General features: G+C 39.6%; 1 protein-coding gene across 1 annotated transcript; it reads right to left on the bottom strand.

Moving 5' to 3' along the window:
* Positions 1–190: 190 nt before the first annotated feature.
* txk (TXK tyrosine kinase) lies at positions 191–15,550 on the bottom strand (the record flags this gene model as incomplete). Its single annotated transcript, XM_079257859.1, has 16 exons — positions 191–268; positions 516–673; positions 754–872; positions 1,586–1,650; positions 3,168–3,384; positions 3,466–3,637; positions 4,562–4,636; positions 4,743–4,867; positions 5,018–5,097; positions 5,406–5,460; positions 5,546–5,605; positions 5,817–5,881; positions 5,955–6,080; positions 6,165–6,246; positions 8,567–8,618; positions 15,535–15,550. 16 exons carry the CDS (start codon positions 15,548–15,550, stop codon positions 191–193), a joined length of 1,545 nt encoding a protein of 514 aa, XP_079113985.1.
* Between the last annotated feature and the right edge of the window lie 1,266 nt (positions 15,551–16,816).

Here is a 16,816-nt window from a genome sequence, read left to right as displayed (position 1 = left end):
ACCTGTAAGACTTTCAAAATATTCAGTATATTATATACATATATGTAGCTGGTATAATTGAAAATGAATAACAACAGGCTTTACTACATTGTAGGAAAATGCTATTTTATTTTTTTTTAAAGTATTTACAGTAATATTACAGTTGTGGTAACAGTAAAGAACAGTTGGATGTTCAGCAGTGGAAAAATATTTATGTATAATCTGGATTCTCTGCTAGTTTTCGGATTTCTTCCAGAAGCTCGGAGAAAGTTGGCCGACCCTGAGGCTTCTACGTTCACCACAGAAGAGAGGAGGACAGTGGTTAGCAAAAGGTGAGATCAGCAAATGTTTCCCAAAACACTAAATTTCATTGAGAAACCCATTTAGCTTGTGAATCTTTCAGTCTCATCTTGTCATCTTACCATAAATTAGTTTTTGGGGGTTTTTTGTGAAAAAATTGTAATAAAGTAGTTCACGACATTGTTCTGCCTGAAAATGAAAATTATAGTTCATTGAGTTAATGGGTGGGTTGGTACCTCATGCCAGCAACGGTACATAATTGTGTAGAGTGCCTGCGAGGCTCGGTGGGGTCGGTAAAGTCGGAGGCCTCTGGTGATGTTGTTCACGACTTCCAAATTGGAGCTGTTTTCAAATGGAATCCGACCCTCTGAGTAAATCTCCCACATTACGACACCTGCACACAAATATTCACATATCAGGAATCTCTGATGCAACTACTGTTGTTGACCTTTTCAAGCTATTAAGCATCCTCACCAAAGGACCAGACATCTGACTTGCTGCTGTATTTACTGTAATGGAGAACTTCAGGAGGAGACCACTTTACAGGGAATTTTGTGCCATTGGAACTGGTGTACTGGTTGTCCAGAACATACCTGTCAGTATAAGCATGCAGTCAAAATACAACTTCAGCTCATTATAGCCATTGCCCATTTCAGGGAATCAGCCATATTATCATGCTACTTTAAATGTTAGCTAACATATATTCATTCATACAAACTTGCCATTCTGTGCTCCATATCTGTCGACATGGACCATCAAGCATTGCACCCTGAACCAGCAGCTATAGAGCTAACAGACCATTTTGTTTGCTAGCTTTAGCTAATTACAGTAGCTGCTAATGCTAGCTAGCTTTAGTTAGCGCTAATGCTTGCTGTCTTCATCAAACTAATGGTTGCTAATCCTTGCTAAATCCCAGCTAAAGCTGTTGGTTAGTGATATGTGCTAGCTTCAAGTAACACTAATGATTGCTCATGCCTGCTAGGGTTAGCTCATGCAAACAGCTGCTAACCCTTTCTAAGGTGAGCTAACAATCATTATTAATGCAAGTTAGCTTTAGCTAATGCTAATGATGGGAATGTGTGTGATGGGAAAATAATAATTTTTTGACATTTCAACCATTAAGTGGGTTTTCTTTTTCTACCCAAGATGATTAATATCACTGAAACGGAGAGCAGTAATGTTTTTGAATATTTATTATGCCATTATATCAGTATTAGAAATTAATCACAAAATAGGTTAAGCTAAAAAAAAAATTTGCAGTATATGTATATGGTGCAGAAAGAAAGAAGTTAACTGTCTTGTGTACCTGGTCATTCCAAAGTCGCTGACCTTGACCACATTGAGCTCATTGACAAGACAATTCCTGGCTGCCTGGATGAGAAAAAAAAAAAGACAAATTTTGATTTTAATATACTTAAATATTTTTTGTCTGTGCTCATAGACTGTATTTAAAAAGATGGACATAGCCTCTGTGATGTCACTCATAGGTTTCTGAAGAGCTGCATTAAAGCTCAGTGGGCGGTTCCTACCATCGCCATCTTGGCAGGGGCATGCGTGTCGTCTCGCCCAGAAAATACAAATATGGGCAAAGAGGCAGAGCTGAGAGGGGGGCTGTGAGCGTCATGATGGATGATTGACATCGAGCGAACTCCAAGCTTTCTGTAGCTAAGAGCTAACTGAGCTAACCCGGAGAGAACAGGCGCTAACCAGCTAACGGAGGTAAGCGGGCAAAAGCTAAGTCACGTTGCGGCTAAAAACCGCGGTTGTTTTACGTTCTTTTAACTTGAAGCGGGACATCAGGTACCTGTCAATCAAAAGGACACGCCCCTAAATATGCCAAATTTTTTAAATTATTTTTAAACGGGCAAGCTATAAAAAATTCACTCCCCCCACAGTTGTCATGAAGGTAAACCTGACCTATTAAGCCTAAAATGGATTTTTGCACCAGGCTGCAAACATGTTTATTTCTGCTGTGAAGTTGGTCTTTTTAACATGGGAGTCTGAGGGGATTTGCTCTGTTTTGCAGCCCCTAGTGGATGAGGAGGGAACTGCAGTTTTATGAACTTCCATGTAGGCTTCACTTTTTACCGCCGGAGGCTCCGTTCCTCTTTCATATACAGTCTATGTCTGTGCTACAAGTGCTGTTACCGTAGTCACACACTTTAAAATTTTACTTTTAGGGTTTTCACTCTATTAGTTAAAGTTCATTTCTAAAGCAAATGTGATGTTAAGCTTGTTAACTTATCTGTCATTGACCTCAAAAATTAACCTATAAATTCTCTTCATTTGTGGAGAATTATATATGTATATATATATATATATATATATATATATATATATATATGTATATATATATATATATATATATATATATATTTTATACTTATGCTTACTTTTATAATATATATATATATATATATATTATAAAAGTAAGCATAAGAATAAAATATTTAAGAAATAAAGCAATAAAAACCCTTACATAGACTAAAAACCAAATAAGATAATCTAAAAGTTAAACTAAAAAGGTAGGTCTTGAGCCTCTTTTTAAAAACATCCATATTCTCTGCAGTCCTGAAGTTCTCCGGCAGGCTGTTCCACAGACGTGGACCATAGTAATGAAAAGAGGTCTCACTATAAGTTTTGGTTCTTACTTTAGGAACATGTGCACACAAAACAAAGTTTCTCAAAGGACCTGAGAGTAGCATTAATTTATAGGCGTGTCCTCAGCCACACACTGAAATCACATTTTTGTGATACACGTTTTCACAAAAAGCATAGATAAGACATCTCGACAGGGGCCTGTGGCTGGTAAGTGCATGTAAAACCATGATAGAGAATAATTTGTAATTACTTGTGAAAGTCTTTTTTTTTTGTGTGTAAGGACTCACCAGATCTCTGTGGATGAAGCTATGTGTTTCCAGATACTCCATCCCCTCACAGATGTCTTGACACATGGACAAAAGCCATGCGTCCTTAAGAGCCCTGCCCCTCTGCCGCAGGACATTCACCAGGCAGCCGTTTTCCAGGAACTCTGCCACAATCAGCAGCGGGCGCTGCTGTAGGCAAACACCATACAGCTGAACCAGTTTCGGGTGGCAAAGCCTCCTAGGAGAGACAACACAGACTGAAGAGTTAAAAAGCCAATGCCAGCCTCTTGACAACAACTCTCCTGATCTTCTTTCTTACATCATGACTTTGGCCTCTTCTACGAAGTCTTCCTCGTACATGGACCTCTCCCTGATGGCCTTAATGGCTACTTTTTGCTGATCTCTCCACTTGCCGAGCTTGACGACTCCAAACTGACCACAGCCCAGTTCCTTCATGAAAGTCAGCTCGGTGGGATTGATCTCCCACTTCTCTGGAAAGAGGAATGAGAGGAGGAGGAAGAAAAACAGAAAAAAAATTATAATGCTGTTCAATCTTTGAACAAAAATTATTCACACATTCAAACTATGACTGGATATTTCTAGGAAATGAGATGAAACAACAGAAATAAAGCTGGCGATAAAGCAAGAGATCATCTGCATATAAAGACACTTTTTTTGGTTTGGTTGTTTTTTGTTTGTTTTTTTAAATAATCTAATTTTCTTTTTGGGTTTTTTTTTTCTTTTTTCTTTAAGTTAGATTGTGTTTTACTTTTGTCTGATGGGCGAAACACAATGACAAAGGACGGCCTACACGGACTGGTTCTTGCCCCTCATAGGCTGACCAATGGTGCAATGTTAAATGGCTTTTAAAGATAAAGTTGCTGAAAATACTTATTTTAAATCAAATGGCAGCAAAGAGAAAAATTATACAAAAACTTTTTTTTTGTGAGTTAAGTTGTTATACATTAATACAAATAAATAATAATAATAATCCTGATGTTTATCATTAAACATGCACATTGTTTTAAGTGATAGTGTTTGTGGCCAACTGTCCAACTCCATTTTCTTCAGGCTAAACATATAGATGCTGATTACACTAGGTGTAACTTCTTCATCTCATGTTTTGTTTATTTTAATGTCACAGCAAAATAAACTCCATTATTATTCAGCATATGTAACAAAAGAAAACAATATGCAAAGAACGAGATGCCAACTTGCTGTCAACAAAACAAATTATTCCTGAGGTCTCCCCACCCCTACATCCTCCATGACAGGCACCAAGGTGAGCACAACTATTTGTAACCACAGAATACACAAAGTGACACACACAATACCCAATACAGTGTCTACATATCAGCATCCTATCAAATATTAAAATACTTACATTATTGCTCCTACAGATTGTATAGACTCACCTGAGCTGAATCCGGCTGTGGCAGGTGCACATCTTCCCATTGGTCCTATTGCATATCGCAGCCTGGTCACAAGACCTACACACACACACACACACAACACAAATATATTATTCTGACTTGTTCATTAGCTGAAGACGTAGCTCTGCAGGTGCACGTTCAGATGATGTAAGCGTTTGCCAACCTGCTGCGTTGTGTTCATGGTAGTGAATGACATCTGGGATGGAGCTGAAAGTATGTTTTTCAGCCAAGTAGAATTGTCCGGTGTCATTTATTTTAATCTGGTAATGTTTGACATCTCCATTATGACTGCACATAGAAACAGACAGAAAAGATTTTCATTTTGTTTAACAACAATTATTTCTGGATCTTTTTTTAAAATAACTTTTTGGTTATTTTTTTGTTTCTTTGTCTTTTCCAGTCTGGGATCTAAATGTTGCGTATTAAGATGGGAATCACCTTAATGTCTTGGTGTAAACAGAAACTGTGTAGACCCCCTTTTGGCTGGACTCCCTCACCACAAAACCACCCTCTTTGTCCTGGAGGGGACATGAAAAAAGTAATCATTCAAAAACAGGAAATAATTTAAATACAATTTTATTTCATTATAATTTAAACATATAAATAAGACACCATATTTATTTATTTGTTTGTTTATTTATTCTAGCAATCCAAAATACTTTTTTTTTTTTTTTTTTTACTGTTTAATGACATTTTAAAAAAAGAAAGAAATTAAAATCAACCAGACACAAAGAGAACCATGATCATTTATCCAGAAATATACTTGTTTTATTGTAATTGTTTCGGTCCTTTATGACAGACATATAAATACCAATCTAGTTCATACCTCCTGTCTGAGCAGCTGTTCTGCTTCGGTCCTGGTGACGTTCTTACAGTACCACCTTCGTAGAGAACAGAAAACTTTTAGAAAAACAGTTGTGTTTTTTTTACAGTGTTATTAAATAAAGAAAAACCCAACAGACTCACGAGTTAGCCTCAATTCTGTTCTTCTCTGTCACATAGTTACTGGGAATGAAGCCTTTATTCCTAACAGAAATAGTGCAAAGGAATTATTCACAATATGCTGTTTCAGTACATTTAGGACTCAGCATTAGATGTTTGCATTATTTACTGACTAAAAAATGTTTTTCATAACCGACACTGCACACTAAATGACATAGCTGCATAATCAGGTTTACTCAGACTGAGATTAAAGGTCAGTTAGGGTCAGTAAAACTGCGTCTGCAGGGCGGCATACCCATGTTTGTCTTGTGCTCGCCACCACAGCTGGTCTTGCTTGTGCAGGATGACGTACTCCTCACCCTGCAGACGTAACACACAGCATCAGCACACCAATGCCTCTGCGGTTTGTCTGCATGCTGTTGTCCGTTCGTACCTGCTTCAGTGTGAGGTCCGTGTCCTCCTTGGCGGTGAAGTCATACATGGCGACGACATTCAGAATCCCTTCTCCTTCGCCGTTCTCTGGTGGCGGGAGGGGAAGTTTCTTCCTGGGCCTGTCAACCTTTGTGACAGATTAAGAGGGAGAAAAAGAATCAATATCTACTTTTGAATGTAAGGTAGAAGATGAAAGTGGACAAAGTCTTACCCGGCGGGGGTTTCCTGGGTTACGTCTGCCTTGGAAACACAGAGCCTGTCTGGGTTCGACCTCATAATGGGTGCTGAGCTCCCTAAAATTGGCCAAACAATCAATTTATCTCTCAAAAGTTTTGATTAGATCATTTTGATTTTCTATAAACATGAGAAGAACAATCAGACTTCCTCTATCACCTCTAGGGCTTGTTTCCGAGACGAGGCTTAAGGCCTATTCGTGTTCGACGGAATAGACGGATACGCAGATGCATGAACAGCTCCGTCTGTCTCTTCCTTCAATTACCTGCTTGGTCTGTGTTCAAGGTGCTTAACTAGACCTCACTTAAGTCATAAAACAGAGAAGCACCACCTGAAACTGTGGCGGCAGCGTTGAGGTGTATACCTGACACACAACCGGCAAATGGAACAAACCAGAGAAGAAGAAAATGATCGGGAAGAAGACGATGCAGAAACTGCCAAATATTCTGAACAATAAAATTAAAGTAATTTATTACAAATTTATACACAAAGTTTATCCGGCAGAAAACACTTTAAGAAGATTTCATATTGAGATGATGGCTGCTCCCAGCGAAGGCGGACGCTTTTCTCTTTGCTCCTGTTTCCTCCCCTACCTCCCACTATGTCCTGTCTGACTCTGAGCCTCTTTTTACATCTCTTTACTTCCACTCAAATTTTCATCATGGATTTTATCGACTGGTCTCTCAACGCAATTGATCAAATTTTCTCAACCGAAGATCGGGCAGAGAGGAGCCCATATGTCCTGAGGGGACGCTTCCGTCTGGATACGTTCAGGACTCATGGGCCAGGTGGAGACCTATGTGTCTGGCGGTTCTGTCCTCTGAGGATGTGGAGGATGTTCACACCTTTGGATTATTGGTGATTGGGATTCTGCTGATTGGCACTGGTGGAGTCCTGATCTACCTCAAGACCCGTGAGATTCTGGCAACAACTGGCAGGCTGCCTGAATTCTGCAACGGTATGTGCCGGGCTAGCAGTGCACAGACTCTTGCGTTGATCGGACTCGACCGTAAGCAGGATGAGAGTTTGGTCCAGACAGGTCATAAATCGATAACAACAGGGAGAAGATGTCTGCTAGGATCGGTGGAAATTGACCCCCCCATTTGGCTGTCTGATCGCGATGGTAGGAACCGCCCACTGAGCTTCAATTCAGTTCTTGAGAAACTTACGGGTGACGTCATGGAGGCTAGGTCCATCTTTTTAAAAACAGTCTATGGACATAACAGTGTCAAAACACACAGGTGAACTCTGAATTCAACACCACCCACTAGTGGATGAACTGACTTAACAACCATGGCAATAGAAAAGTTGCATGATGTTTGAAACAGACGTCCACATTTATGTCCACGTGTTGACATGTGCGTACACACTGAGGTGCTTCTGCCTCCATCTGCTTTTGGCGGGTTGCCGCTAATGTTTGTGTGTCTGTAGGTGTCTGTGATGGCCTGCCATCTTAGTTTGTATTAGGTGTGATTAGGAGAGAATGTACTGCACCTGCAGAGGTGGGAGTGGCTTAACTTATAAAGCCTGCTTTTGCCAAACTCACTCCCTGTTTTTTCCTCTGACTGGGCAGCATTTCTCTCCCCATCACGGAATTATGATTTGTTAAGTTTTGGGTTGCATTTTTGTACAACATTGCACACACGGTCACAATCATTCACAGCATTTCACTACTGATATTTTACTCACTCAGACCACATTATGAGTTTGTTTTTTATTAAGTTCTGTAAATAAAGTGAATGGGAATAACTCATTAATAATAACGTATTTGACTCCCTCTTTTGTTACCATTGTGAGCCATATTGGTAACAGTCTCTCTGCTGCTACTTCTGATGATTGTTGCATTTTTTATTGGGATTATTTGATGTTGTCGCCTTCATGTCCAAAGTAGCTAAAGGTCGAGTTATGCCTGTTCCTATATTTCTTGTATTTGCCTTTGTTCTTTGTTCATGTCATATTTGCAGCAAGAAGACATATAAATGCTGCAATGTGTGGAAACGTACACAGCAAGGGTATCCCAGCCCAGAGAGCAAATCTCTCCAGCACAATTTGGCACAAAGTTCTGCGTGTTACAACGCTGGGCAGCATAAAAAAACCCAAAATATCTTTTCTTTGTCTGTGCAATGATGTACATTCACCTCACGAGGCTAAAAGTGACTAAATATCTTCATTTTCTCATGCAGTCCAAATCCCTGAAAGGCAACGCTGGTAATGTCTATTTCCTATTTAAACCCCGCATTGCCATTTGTGGTGACTTTGGGTTTTTTTTTTTTTATGAGAAAATGCATCACAGTTGCACAGGGTCTCATCTCAATGCATGAGGCTTGGATTCCAGCCAGCCACAAGGTGAAATGTTGCGCTTTCAGAGTGGATTAATACCTGGTCTGGAAGGCACAGCAGCAGCAGCAGAACAGGGAGTTGATGGAAAGACCTGGAGGAAACAAATAAGAAAAGTTCATCCCTGTTAGTGTCATTTAACGGCTGAAATAGTTAAACATCACTAACTTCAAAAAGAGATTAAGACCCAAGAAAAAATGAAGGAAAGTCCTTTTTTAATCCAAAATCTGCATTTGGGCCTTTAAGAAATGTTAAAAAAAAAAAAAAAAAAAAAGTTTATTACCATTTTGTTATATCATTGTGTCCACCAGGGGGCAGAAGGCACAAATTGCCCCAAACAGGATTATTAGCAGTCATTACCTTAAAGAAACTAAAACTAAACTCCATGTTGTTCTTTTGCTTCTCACATCTTTGTCTGGTGTTTTCAACAACAGACGATGATTGATTTGTCCGCATCTAGTCCATGTTGTTACATATATTTCAGCTGCAAGTGGTCAGAGGGATCGTGTGGACCCAAACTGATGATGAGGATGAAATTTACATCATGCACGTCTTGCAGTCAACGGTATAATACGCATCTTTCAAAGACAAATATCAAACAGAACACAAAGTGTGACAGGAAGTGGTTTTGTCATAATTTCCCGGCCAAATTAAAGGTCTCTTAGCAACACAGCTGCAAGGCCGGATTATTCAATGGCCATTATGGGCACGGGCCCACACCCATTGGGAGTCCATGTGGGGCCCACGTAGGGCAAACACCAGCAGTTTGGACATGAAAAAAAAATGTACATAAAAGCCAGATAGTTACACCACAGTGTCTAGTGTATTGCTGTTGGTACCACTGGCTGAGAGATGTTAGAAATGTTTCACAGTGTATCATTCACAATTTTTACAATGTGGAACAGGGCCCCTGGAACACTGTGGGCCCAGGGGACTGTGCACTTTTAATCCGGCCCTGTGATAGTTATCTTTTCTTAATCAAAGTGTGATAAATAATGGTGTTATCATGGATCATTGAAGATTTACCATTTAGACTCTCTGAATAAACTCCACATGTTGTGGCTGGACTGTAAACCTCCTGGATGGGATAGAAATGTCTGGAAAACTTCTGTAGATCCAAAGCATTAGATCCAACTTTGGCCCAATGTGTAATTAAACATGGCCCACGAGGTAATACCTAATGACTACTACAGCTGCCCCGCCGGTATTATACAGCACACGTACTGCCAATATTACAAACCCCAGAATGCTCTGGTGATTGTTGGTGCGACAATCAGGACAGGACCTCCTCCTCTTTAGACGGTCGTCATAGCAACTTCATGCTATTGCAGCAGAGATGGCAAAAAAAGCCCAACCCCTCATTGAGGGAGTGTTTGCGTGAAAAGTGCACGATGAAAGTTTGTGAGCTGGTGAGTCCAGAGAGAAAACAAGCGTTTCCAAATGAGAGCCTGAGCCGAAACACAGCAGAACGCGTGATTTTCTCACCAGTCTATGAGGTTCATTATGATATCTGGCAGATTTTCTCAATAAATATCATTGTTAACCCTCAAGTTTGTGAGTTAGTTTCACCCATCCGTACCTCTCATATGTCCCAGTCTCCTCAGACTGGTCAGCTGCCCAGCAAATTCAGTCTCCACCCTTTTGTATGAGTTGAGTCGTCATTATTTTATTGTTTTGTTTTTTATCAATACTATACTTTTTTTAAATTTACTTTTCTTAGAAAATGGAAAAACAACTAACGTCTGAATCTTTTATCAGAATCAGAATAATAAGAATATAATTAATTTATTTTAATTTTTCAATTAAATATAAGTTACATGTTTATTGAATTTTTATTAGGAGGGAACTGATATTCTTGCTATTGTGTATTTTTTCAGGCTTTTTCAGGCCATTACTTGATATGGAATTAGCTCATTTAAAAATGCAATTTGTTTCAAGTTAAAAATTTCTCTTTAAAGTTATTCTTGCTCCATCCAAAGCAGCTCGTTGGTGTTTTAATGCTGTGTGTATCACAACTGAGTGAACTGACCATGTCTGAGACATTCTGCTTCACTTTATGGTAAAAACTTTGCTCAGAGCCCTGTTGTACAAGCTGATGTGTGTATACTGCCCCTGCTGGATGCAATGGTGCATTGTAATAACTTCTACATATCACATGCTAGAAATAAATATTTAAGAATTATTCTTATTATTATGATTTAAATGATATCTTTACATATAGTTCAAGGCCAAATAAAGACTCCAGATGAAACCCATTTTATCTTGGGTTAGGCTGTAAGGTTTAGGAAAACTTGTTGTTTCATGGATCTCATATTTATCCCACCAGCTGTTTGAGCTTAACTTCTGCTGTCTGCGAGTCTCTGTGGTTTTAAGTAGGAGGTCTCTGTCAGGAAGTATAGTTTCCTTTCGCGAGAATTAACTCTTTCTTTGCAAGTAGATGTGCTCGTTTCTGTGGGCGAATAAACCAAACGTGGGTAGTTTTTAATTTTTATCTTGTGATCACATAGACAGATGGCCAAATAACTTCCTGTTCTAGTGTGAGAGGAAAACACTCATCTACAGCCCAGCAACACTTGTCATGCAGTTTAAAAAGGACGACCCAGATTCATGTCTCCTGGTGCACGCCACACCGTCCTGATCCCAGCAGCAGTTCTGCAGAGTCAATGCCATGAGGCGAAATGAACTCTTCTGATGGTTTGTGGTGAACCAACATCCCATTAACACATCATTTCTGATGCTTCTATTAATAGACTTCCATGCAAACTGAAACATTAACACCATGACACCTGATGTTTGACATTGTTTTACGACATGAATTCATGAGCATTTTAAGACCCGTTTGGGTTCATTTTAATCTTATTGTTTTACACAAATTCAACTTTATAGAGCTCAACCTCGCAAAAAAATGGGAGAAAATTCTATTTTTTTATCTTAAGTTTTAATTTGACTCTTTACAAAAAGTGACAGAAGACAAATGTTTAACAGGGTTGAGCAAAGAAAGCCTCAAACTGTATCAGATATGATAAAACAGCATTAAAGGGTTAAAATGTGTGAAATATTTTCATTGTTTTATATAAACAGGTTATTAATCTATTTGAATCTTCATTTAGATAATTTTGAGGTGTGATGGAGAGAGCAGAGCACCAGCATGAACAGTTTAACACAAACATCTTCAGTAGATGTGTTTTTGCTTTTTGTGAACGTAGAATGTCTCGACATTCGTGCACGTCTAACATCACGGGCGTTTCACGTGACTGAACATTTTCTCCTTGAAGCCCCTCTTGTAGCAAAGTTTACTACGGACGGACAGCGACATATGACGGCGTTTGAGACGTTTGAAACGGACGTCCACATCTACGCTCCCTTACATACGTACGTAGACGTAGGGGAGCATAGATCTGCCATTTATCAAACTTTTTCAAGGTTAGTATCTCTTTTTCTTCTGCAGCCCATTACTTGTCTCCATGGCAACTGGTTTTTGTTTATAGGTCTGTTACCTGATGACGCTTTAAGGACTGCAGGAAATCTCATTGTCAGACATTTTTAAATGAATCTTTGGCGTCCGGTCTGGTGGCGAGTACGTAACATACGTGTATTCATCTGAGGATGCACACCGAACTCGTTTTGTTGTGCATGCGCATCATACACATTTCTATAAATATTAAAATCCTGAAATGTACAGACCTGCACCGAATATTTTGTCTGAATAATTTACAAAGTAATATTTTTATTGAATCAATGTCAAGTTAATGGGAATGTTCACGTTAGTGCGGAAATTTCATCCAATAGATTTATCTTAATATTCATCTCCAAAAGTCACAAAAATCAACCAATCAGAGAAGAGGTCACCGATCAGCGGTGGGAAACTCTGGGCCTTGGGCGCCGCAGTCCTACAAGTGTTCAGAGTTTCCCTGCTGCAACACACCTGACACACATCAGATGTAAATAACAGACCCGTGGAGATCTTGACATTAAACTCTGCACTACTCTGCTAATTAGCCGTTGATTTGAGTCAGATGTGTTGCAGCAGGGAAACTCCTAACACTCGAGGGCCGGAGTTACTCACTCTGATTGAAACTATTATCACCATGGCTGAGGGTCTTATGTCTTATTTTTCTCTGCTGCCTCCAGCGAGCAGCTGAAGCAGATGCTCCAACAGTCCCGTGGACATCCTAGAGTCCATCCTGATGCAGCCGTGGTCCCGCTTCAGCTCCTGGACCACACAAGGTTACCAGAACAAGACAAACGCAGCGCTTATTTTTCCTTTTCTTTTGCAGAATCAGCACAATATTGTTGTAACGTGACACGGAATCCATATTTGGTTTTGCCCACTTTTGCCTAAATTTTACCAAAATATTTGTAATTTCATGTCCCTTTGTTTTTTTTCTTGCATCGGTCCCGCTGTGTGAAGGCATGTTCTAACACTGTGCATAACCAGCCTGCTGAATAACTGCTTATGTCTGTGGCATATAACAATACATCTATTTACATTGATATATCAATCATGTGGTCAATGAGCCAATGAAATTGATCCAAAATGTTAAAAAATCATTTAAAAAAAATCAATAATATAACTATTTGTTGAAAGTAATTCTATTGTTTACGATGGTGTTATCTTGAGTGGCGCGTCGTTTACGTTTATTACTAGTTTGTCTTTGTTAGAAGAACTTTTTTTAATTAGTTTTTTAGTTCCTATATGAGATTTTGATATAAACAGAAGTGACTGTTCAATCACATGTAACATGGTTTTATATCAGCCGGCGGATCCCACATTGAATGGAACTAAAATCTGTGAATTTTTCAACACTAAATTGATATATTGTGATCAAACTGCTGATTTACATCCTGGTTAATGTTTATTTCTACTACATCACCATGTGACCCGCCATTACCTGGAAACAATGCACTTGTGTTGTTTTGTGTGGATCTCATTCCCAGATAAACGTTTCAAAGCTTTAGAGAGAAGAGAATGTTTTAATGCAGAAACCATCCACAAACCATTACATCCATCACCCACCCATCCGTCAATCAATCAATCCCTCATTCCATCAATCCATCAATCATTCCATGCATCCCATCCACTCACCATTCCATACATCTATTTCATCCATCCATCCACAAACCATTACATCCATCCACAAACCATTACATCCATCCACCCATTATTCCATCCATCCATCCATCCTGTACATTCTGTTGCAATAAACCCATAAGAGCCCAGCGTGACACATATAAAACATACAGTTTCTTAGACATTTGGCATCACTTTATGGTACAAACCTTGCTCAAATCAGGTGGAACACAATCTGATTTTTGTCTTCTGCCCCTTAATGGACACCAGAAAGCAGGAGATTACACTATAAAGGTTTCGACTTATCACATGGTAATAAATGGTGAATGTATCTATAGCTTTAGTCAACGCAGTTCCTTTGTGCCGCATGTGGACGATAGGCCTGACTTCCACTGTGTCTGATGAAAACTTCTGTGTTGTGCCAAAATAAACGTATTTTTAAAACCAATTTTTCACAGGAAATCGTTTGATGCAGTTAAATATTAAGTCCAGTTTGATTAAAAACCATATTGAACTGAACAGAAGGAAGTTTTCTTTCATCTGCATGACTGAATATTCTGTCTCCTCTGCTTGCTCGTTGCATTTGTGCACGAACTCTGAACTGCATGAGGACTAATTATCAGGATGCTGGATCTCAGTGGCTTTCACCTCATTGTTTTATCATCAACATTCTCCCCTACGGCTCTTTTTTCTTGTAACCATTCTAGCTCTTTATACAATTAAACTACCACTCTTTGTTTCTTTGTTTCAATAGTCCATAAATAATGCTACGCATGCAGCCAGTGGATGTATCATGAAATATTGTCATTTCACAGCAAAACACATATCTATAAATTAATTTGCTTCATTCCAGTAAGTTGCTTCGAGCCCCAAACCTGTTTTATAGGTTTCTGCTTAAAAACTGAACGACCATTGGAGAATGATCATATCTGAGACTTTAAGGTTTATTTTAGGTCATACTAAGGTAAACTCTTGTCATATTTGTTAATATATGATGAAGAATAACTGAAAATAACATTTAAAAAATCAAGTTTGCCTTAAAATATGGACAGAAGTAGCTATGAAGCCTCTGTTAGATCATTGCCCAGCATGTGAACATTAATCGCTGCAAAGATAAACTGATAAAGTGAAGCAGAATAAAGATACAGAGTTTTTAACGCAGAACTCAGGTGAGGTTTCCAGAAATAACCAGTTTCTTCTCAATCTTCCCAAACTGGCTTCAAAAGTTTAATTTAAAGCCACTAAAAATGGACTTTAACCCAGATTAAAATCCAGGTTGGCGGTTATTTTAGAGCGACAGAGCGAAGAGCGTTCAAGACACCCGGATCAGACTGGAGTTCAAAGTTCATTCAGTCATTCATTTTCCGAACCGATTAAGGGTCGCGGGGAAGCTGGAGCCTATCCCAGCAGTCGCTGGGTGAGAGGCCGGGTGCACCATGGACATCCTGCCAGTCCATCACAGCGCCAACCAGTTATGGTGGAAATTTTATGGTCCATAACTAGTTAAAGCCAGATGAAGAAATAAATGTTTTAACGAACTGACTGGTTGGCAGCCAGACGCTGTTATAGCTGCTGTCTCCTGCAGTCTGAGAGTTGAGGGACTGAAGATGTCATAAATGTCCCAGTTTCAGCCGGCTGGATCTGGATCACGACTTTCTGTCTCTTCTAGCTTCTTGTGTCCCTGCTCCAACCGGCTCCAACACACCTGAATCATATGAATTAGACCCTGTGCAGAACTCCATAGGCTGTTGGATCCATTTAATGAAAGCCTAGTTAGATAGTTAGTTAGTTAGAACAAATAAAAGAAAATATATGTACATACCCACACATATACATACAGAAAGTAATACTAATCATAAAATTCCTTAACAATTAAATAATTAAATTTGTGAAAGAAAAGGAGTTGGAGCCGGGATGCAGTGAGCTACTCCTCCTTTACCTTGTTTCTTGCACATCTCTACATGTGAAACAGACTTTTGATAGAAGTTCCAGATGGACTGAAAACGAGACCAACTTTACTTTCCAGCCAACGCCACCAGCGTTCCCAGTTCCTGATCATCCGCCCTGTTAAACCGATCCAAACTTTCCCCTTTCATGCTGCTGATACTGTCGCTTTGAGCCCGTCAGATGCAGTTTTTATACCAAAAGGCTAAGGACATGTATGAAAGTCTGTTTTTGTTCAGGAAAGGCGTTTGTGTTTGTTTTTGTATCATGATGGATTCTGTAGGTTTATTTTGACCTGGAGAGAAAAAGCTAAAAACTTCCGTACTTTAACTTCATCTTTTCCAAATTAAATGCAACAACTTTGTGTCATGTCTGTTTCGCTGAAAGCAGCTGGATGAACATCCTCCCAGAGCAGATTTCCATCTCTGTCAGCTGACTGACACATAAAGGCAACAAGCTCAGATTTAAAAGGCCACTTCAGGCTCGGCTCTCGCCTGCTGTGTGAGGGGAACCGGTCCTTGATGCAAGTGTGAGAAACAGAAGCGAAACTTCATCTTCTCAACGTTTCTCTGCAGATCAGAGGCATTAACTCTGCAGCAGGTGTCTCAGCTTTGCTGAAGCTTTAGGTCGACGTTTCCACCTCCACTGCACCATCATAACAACAGCAGCGAAGCCTTGCAAGAGCAGAAAGCTCCACAGTTCAGACCTTCATCTGATTCGCCAGATGTGACCCGTTTCAGGGCCAAGATCATGAGTTCAGCTCCAGACTTCTTCAGATAAAAGGGTCAAATATAAACATTTCCTGCTTTAGACTAATCCTTTCTCTTGTTTTACACAATTTGGTTGTTGGTACTGATGGCTGTTGTGTTTGCTGCATATTGAATATTTATATTTGTCCCCCCCAGCAATGAGGACAGTTTCCAGCATCCTGCCTGTAGATGTTAGTGAAAGAGCATCTTACTTACTTGAGTGAATCATGTCTGTCTTCAAGCGGCTCTCCCTCAGCTCCAACTTTTCTTATTCAGCTCCGACTTTTTGAGGTCAGTTGCGATTTTTCTCCATCGATGAAGCCGATATGATGCCACAGGTGGGAAATGGCGTAAACGTAAAGGCAGAGAGAGCGAGAGAGCGAAAGGGGGAGGTCGTGGTGGGCGGAGGAAGTAAAGAAGAAGACAAAAGACACGAGATGTGCACAGAGAGAAGAGGATGTTTTAATGCAGCTGTTTGCTTCTCTTCCTGCCGTCATCAGTCGAGTTTTAAATGTCTGTTTTAAACTA

This window comes from Telmatherina bonti (genome assembly GCF_933228915.1).
Source record: "Telmatherina bonti genome assembly, chromosome: 18".
In the NCBI taxonomy this organism is placed as follows: Eukaryota; Metazoa; Chordata; class Actinopteri; order Atheriniformes; family Telmatherinidae; genus Telmatherina; species Telmatherina bonti.
The sequence above is the reverse complement of the archived record's forward strand: the minus strand, read 5'-3'. Positions and strand labels throughout refer to the sequence as shown.